Consider the following 6,565-nt stretch of genomic DNA (forward strand, 5'->3'; position numbering starts at 1 on the left):
GGGAACAAGATTAGGTAATTGTGAGCGACTAGTTCAAATCCCCAGATACTTGCACTTTAAGACACCTGTTCAGCAGCAGGGTGCTTGAGTGGTACAATTAACAAAACACAGCGCATTTTACTCCACGCTGCCTGTGCCAACTCATCTGCGGATTGCTCTCAAAAAAAAATGAAAAAGAGTTAAAGAAAACAAAGAAAAGATTCCCTAATTTTCCTTTCTTGTTTTCCTCTCTAAGCCTTTCCACATTAAAGGGATTTTCTGAGAGGCATTCAGGAGAACAGTGTGAAAGGGACGCCTGTCATTGGCTGTAAGACTCAGTCAATTTGCATATCCGCGTCTACTAAAGGCAAGAGTCGGCAGCTCTTCTCTCAAGCCTGAGAAGCGAGAGCAGGGAGGGAGGAAGGGTCCATCCGCATCTCTACAGCTAGAACGGACGCGAGCTGCAGACCGCACACTCCTCTTCCGAAGAGAATCCGAGCAAAGCATGCTCACAGGAGCCTGACAATCGAAAGGCTTTAAATTGAGAAGTAAAGCTGCAAGAGGACTTGCCTCTCAAGAGAGCAAATCGGAGCAGGTGGCATGACTCCTGTCAAGCAAGGGGGCAGCCCCTACCTTTTTTCTTTGCAGTTTTTCTGTCTTTGCTTGCTATTCTCTGAAGCCCTGAGCAAAACAGTGAGATACAGCACTTTTGAGGAGGATGCCCCAGGTACGGTTATAGGTACATTGGCTGAAGATATGCATATGAAAGCAACCGGAGAAATGAGCTTCCGCCTGATGAAGCAGTTCAACAGCTCTCTGATCCGAGTGAGAGAAGCGGACGGACAGTTGACCGTCGGGGAGAGCGGTATTGACCGAGAGCAGCTCTGCCGGCAGTCCCCGCAGTGCATCCTGGCTTTCGACGTGGTCAGTTTCTCCCAGGAACAGTTCCGGCTGGTGCACGTGGAGATAGAGGTGAGAGACATCAATGACCACTCTCCCCGCTTCCCCCGCTCCCAGATCCCCGTGGAGGTGTCAGAGAGTGCGGCTGTGGGCACCCGCATCCCCCTGGAGGTAGCTGTGGACGAGGATGTGGGTTCCAATGCCCTTCAGAGCCTGCGCTTGGCCGAGCCACACAGCCCCTTTCGTGTGGAGCTGCAGACGCGAGCGGACGGCGCTAAATGCGCAGACCTCGTACTGCTGCAAGAACTGGACCGTGAGAGCCAGGCCACCTACAGCCTAGAGCTGGTGGCCCAGGATGGGGGCCGCCCCCCACGCTCCGCCACAGCTGCCCTCAGCGTTCGGGTGCTGGATGCCAATGACCACAGCCCAGCCTTCCCACAGGGCGCTGTCACTGAGGTGGAGCTGGCGGAGGACGCACCCGTGGGCTCCCTGCTACTCGACCTAGACGCCGCAGACCCGGACGAGGGTCCGAACGGTGATGTAGTGTTCTCTTTCGGTAGCCGGACCCCACCTGAGGCTCGGCGTCTCTTCCGCTTGGACCCGCGCTCAGGCCGCCTCACTCTAGCTGGACCTGTGGATTATGAGCGGAAGGAGACCTACGAATTGGACGTGAGGGCTCAAGACCGAGGCCCGGGGCCTCGCTCTGCCACCTGCAAAGTCATCGTGCGCATCCGAGATGTGAACGACAACGCGCCCGACATTTCCATCACCCCTCTGGCGGTAGCCACGGCTGCGGTCCATGACCCCCCTGGCCCACACACTGCCGCCTCCTTCGCCGCCCCTGTCTCCGCCTCCTCTGCAGGGTCTGGAGGCTCGGAGCCTGGGGTGGCCTCGATTATCCCAGAGGGGACGGCGCGAGAGAGCCTCGTGGCGCTGGTCAGCACCTCGGACAGGGACTCAGGAGCTAATGGGCAAGTGCGCTGCGCCCTCTATGGACACGAGCACTTCCGACTGCAGCCGGCCTACGCTGGCAGCTACCTAGTGGTGACCGCGGCGCCCCTGGATCGCGAGCGTATCGCCGAGTACAACCTGACCCTGGTGGCCGAGGACCGCGGCTCCCCTCCGCTGCGCACTGTGAAGCCCTACACGGTGCGCGTGGGAGACGAGAACGACAACGCTCCACTTTTCGCCCGCCCTATCTATGAGGTGTCTGTGAGAGAGAATAATCCCCCGGGCGCCTACCTCGCCACTGTGGCAGCCCGAGACCCGGACCTAGGCCGCAATGGCAAAGTGACCTATCGGTTATTAGAGGCCGAAGTGGGTCGAGGCGGGGAGGCAGTATCCACCTATGTTTCAGTGGACCCATCCACTGGAGCTATCTACGCGCTGAGGAGCTTCGACTACGAGGTGTTGCGCCAGCTGGACGTGAGTATCCAGGCCAGCGACGGCGGCTCGCCACAGCTCTCGAGCACCACGCTGGTGCAGGTGCGGGTTCTGGACCAGAATGACCACGCACCGGTTCTCGTTCATCCCACGCCGGCCAATGGTTCCCTGGAGGTAGCGGTGCCAGGACGCACAGCACGAGACACGGCTGTGGCGCGAGTGCAGGCCCGGGACGCAGACGAGGGGGCCAACGGAGAGCTGACCTTCGCCCTGCTGCAACAGGAGCCGCGGGAGGCCTTCTCGATAAGCCGCAGGTCTGGGGAGATCGTGCTCACTGGGGACCTGTCCCAGGACCCCCCGGGCCGCGTGTTCCGAGGCCTGCTAACAGTATCGGACTCAGGACACCCTCCGCTTTCCACCACCGCCACTGTTAGCTTCGTGGTGACGGCGGGAGGTGGCACTGGGTCGTCCCTGCCACCAGCAGCTGGAGGCCCCGAGCGCTCCCGTCCCCCAGGATCCAGGCTCGGTGGCACCGGGTCTCTGCAATGGGACACCCCCCTTATTGTGATCATTGTGTTGGCTGGGAGCTGCACACTGCTGCTGGCTGCCATCATCACTATCGCCACCACCTGTAACCGCCGCAAAAAGGAGGTGCGCAAGGGCGGGCCACGCCGGGAAGAGAGGCCTGGGAGCGCCAGCGGAGGACCCTCGTCTCCAAGCTCCCCCGAGGACCGAAGTCTGGGACCCAGTTCTCGGGCCAACATGTTCGACGTGCTCGCCTTCCCCACTGGAAGCGGCAGCGGCAAAGCGCCCTTCGGAGGTTCCACCGCGGAGAGCTCCCAGACTGTCGTCGCTGCCACTGAAGTGCCAGGGACCGAGAGCAGCGGCGGTGCCCGGGAAAATACCTGTCATTATGAAGGGCAGAAGCGGCTCCGGGGAGCACATGCTGAGGTTAGGCGTCACATTCGGGTACTTGCTCTTAGGGATTCTAGGATTGGTGAAGGGGAGAAGGGATATGTGAAAGGAAGTAGGGATGGGGTGGCTGGTATCTCTCAGGAAAAGCCTAACTCCTTTCATTTCTTTCTAATTCCTCTCACCCATTTTTCCCCCTCCAGCCCTACAGCTCCTCCCCGAGTTATGGAAAGGAACCGGCGCCTCCTGTGGCCATTTGGAAAGGTCATTCCTTTAACACCATCTCTGGTCGGGAAGGCGAGAAATTCAGTGGCAAAGACAGTGGCAAGGGGGATAGTGATTTCAATGACAGCGATTCTGACATCAGTGGAGACGCCCTGAAAAAGGATCTCATCAACCACATGCAAAGTGGTAAGGTTCTGTGCGATTTTCGTTGCCACAGTGAGTTTCTCAAAACTCATAGGGGATGCTATTTTTTAACCTCTCTTTTTTTCCTTTCTTTTCCTCCTTTTTCTTAAAAAAAAAATGTTCATAGGATCGTAGTTTGAGAGCTGAGAGGAAGACCATCAATTTAGGCCAATATCCCCAATTTACAGAGGATAAGCTGTTGTGACCTTCGCAGGTCACACAGTAAATTGCCAAGCTAGGATTTGAACCCAAACCTTCTAAATACAAATACAATGTTTTTGCACTTCCCACGTGCCTTGGTTACAAATGATCACTTTAAAATAAATTTTTGAAATGAGTATTCAAAAATTAAGGAGTCATTCTTTTAGGCAGAAAATTAAGGCTAATCTCTCAGAATAGATTTCTTTAATAAGAAGCTAAAAGCTTCCTGTCTGGGGAGAATCTGTTCATGACCTCTAGTTTTAAAGCATCCATTGAAAGGTTCAGGGCAGATTCATAATATTAGTGCTATTTCATGAAAAGATTTATAATCACTCTCAACATTTTTTCCAGCCACATTTTTAAAACATACCCAAGAACTAAATGAATCAGCAAGTATTTAAATGCCCACTGTGTACCATGCACTGTTAGACAGGGTACAACTACAAAGAATGAAGAAAGACCCTGACAATAAATAGGTATAAAATACATGCAGAAAAATATGAAATTAATGAATGCAAATATGTAGAAAGTCATTAAACACAATGTAGTTTAGGTGAAAGGACACTAGCAGTTGGGGGAATCAGGGAAGGTTTCATTCAGAAAACAGGGTCTGAGCTATTATCTTAAAGGAAGAGAGGGACTCTTTGAAGTAGAAGTGAGGAGGGAGTGCATTCCAGGCATGGGGGAATACCAATGAAAAGGCACAGATGGAGTAGCCTGAATGAAGAAGAGAGAGGCCATTTTGGCTGGAGGACAAAGTACAAGAAGGGAAGTATGTATATCTAATTAGTCTGGAAAGAGTTGGAGTCGGGTTGTGTAGGGCTTGAAGATAGAAACAAAAGAATTCACATTTGATTCCAGAAGCAAAAGAAGTCACTGGAGTGGTTTGAGTAGGGGAGTCATATGTTCAAATCTGTGCTTAAATAACATTTCTTTGGCAGCAGAGTGTAGGAGTCAAAAAGTATAGGTGTTTACATGCAATCATAATCTTTATGTTTTCTTTTTTTTATTTTTATCCTTAGGATTATGGGCTTGTACTGCTGAGTGTAAGATCCTAGGCCACTCAGACCGATGCTGGAGCCCATCCTGTGGTCGAACCAATGCTCACTCTTCCCCCCACCCATCAGCTCCACTATCAACCTTCTGTAAGAGTACCTCCCTGCCTAGGGATCCTCTTCGAAGGGACAGCTACTACCAGGCTCAACTTCCTAAGACAGTAGGTCTGCAGAGTGTCTATGAAAAAGTATTGCACAGAGACTACGACAGGACAATCACTTTGCTTTCCCCCCCTCGCCCAGGGAGACTCCCAGACCTGCAAGAAATTGGGGTACCCCTCTACCAACCCCCTCCTGCTAGGTACCTGCCCCCTCAGTCAGGGACCAATGACAATGTTTAACCCTATACTGCATGTATTCACACATATACAGGTCACTCCAAAAGCCCCTAAGTTATTGGCTGGTTTCAGTGTTGTATATATAAATATGCAAGATGTGCCTTAATATGAAGTTGTTGGAAAATATTTCCAATCACGTCAGTACTGTTTGGTATTTGCAAACAAAAAAAATGTAGTTAATGTAATTTTTATGAAATGTGCAGTATTTAATTTTTTTTACCATGCTTTAGATTTTAGTTCACTTGCAGCTTGTCATTTTCTTAGTGTTTTTAACCTGTACATTGTGTAATGTAATGTTTGTACATAATGAAATTTTGTTATATTTTTATATAATAAAAGCTAAAACTGGAAGTTATTGCCAAAGGAACTGTGTGTAAGACACAAAAAAACTCAATATATTAGAATCACTTACTAGAACTTTATCTTTCACCTTAAACAACCTCGTGTTTGTGAAGTTTGCCTTGCCAAGTGTGACTTGTATACCTTGAGTCTGTGGTAGATTTCAAGTTAAATGTTATTTAATTACATTTGGTTTTCTGTAAACCGGTGTCACTTATAAGCACACTAATAAAGGATTCGTCATGTGTTTAAGAATTTTGCTGTTGAATTTGGGTTTAAGTTCATAGGATCATAGATTCAGAAATGGAAAGAGTCCCAGAAGTCTAGTCTATTATCTTTACTGTTGAGTAACCTGAAGTCTAGAGCAGATAAGTGATGTCATCAAGGTCATACAAGTAATAAGCAGCAGAGTCAGAACTTGAACCCAGGTTCTTTTGACTCCAAATCCAGCACACTTTCCATGGTACTACCACAACATCTCCCAATTTCCTCTACCCTGGTACAGGTCTTTTTTCAAGTGTTGGTTATTTTGCTATGATTAATATCAATCTTTCAATAACCTGATTTTAAAAACTAAATAATCCCTTCCTTACAGTAAAAACACATTGTTTTAATATAAATATGTACATACATTTATATTATCTAGATATCTATATGATATCTATGTATTATGTGCACATACATTTGTGCCTATATTATAATATATATATATTATATACTTATACATATATGTCAAGAACTCTCTAAAATCCCTGCCTTAAAGAAGCTTACCATTAAAGCTAGAGAATTTGTTCTGGAGAAGAAAAACTACTCAGAAGACATGGTTAAAAGAAAAATATCTTTATTTTTCCCTAGAAATTCTACAATTTCTTTTCTAATCAAAAATTGCTAAATATTGGGGGAAGACACGTCTTTGTCCTATATAACATTTGCCTATCTTCCCTGAATATTTGAAAGGGAAAAAAAAGTGATATATACACACATATACCCAAAAAAGAAAATCCCGATAAATTGCATTTAATGAAGTAATATTATTTAGCATTTGATAAA

General features: G+C 48.6%; 1 protein-coding gene across 1 annotated transcript; it reads left to right on the forward strand.

The window, feature by feature from the left end:
• The first annotated feature begins 488 nt into the window (after positions 1-488).
• Positions 489-5,770, forward strand: LOC140509521 (protocadherin-8-like). Its single transcript, XM_072617083.1, has 3 exons — positions 489-3,213; positions 3,378-3,585; positions 4,806-5,770. Exons 1-3 carry the CDS (start codon positions 580-582, stop codon positions 5,177-5,179), a joined length of 3,216 nt encoding a protein of 1,071 aa, XP_072473184.1. The 5' UTR covers positions 489-579; the 3' UTR covers positions 5,180-5,770.
• The last annotated feature ends 795 nt before the right edge of the window (positions 5,771-6,565 follow it).

This window comes from Notamacropus eugenii, chromosome 6 (assembly GCF_028372415.1).
Source record: "Notamacropus eugenii isolate mMacEug1 chromosome 6, mMacEug1.pri_v2, whole genome shotgun sequence".
Lineage (NCBI taxonomy): Eukaryota > Metazoa > Chordata > Mammalia > Diprotodontia > Macropodidae > Notamacropus > Notamacropus eugenii.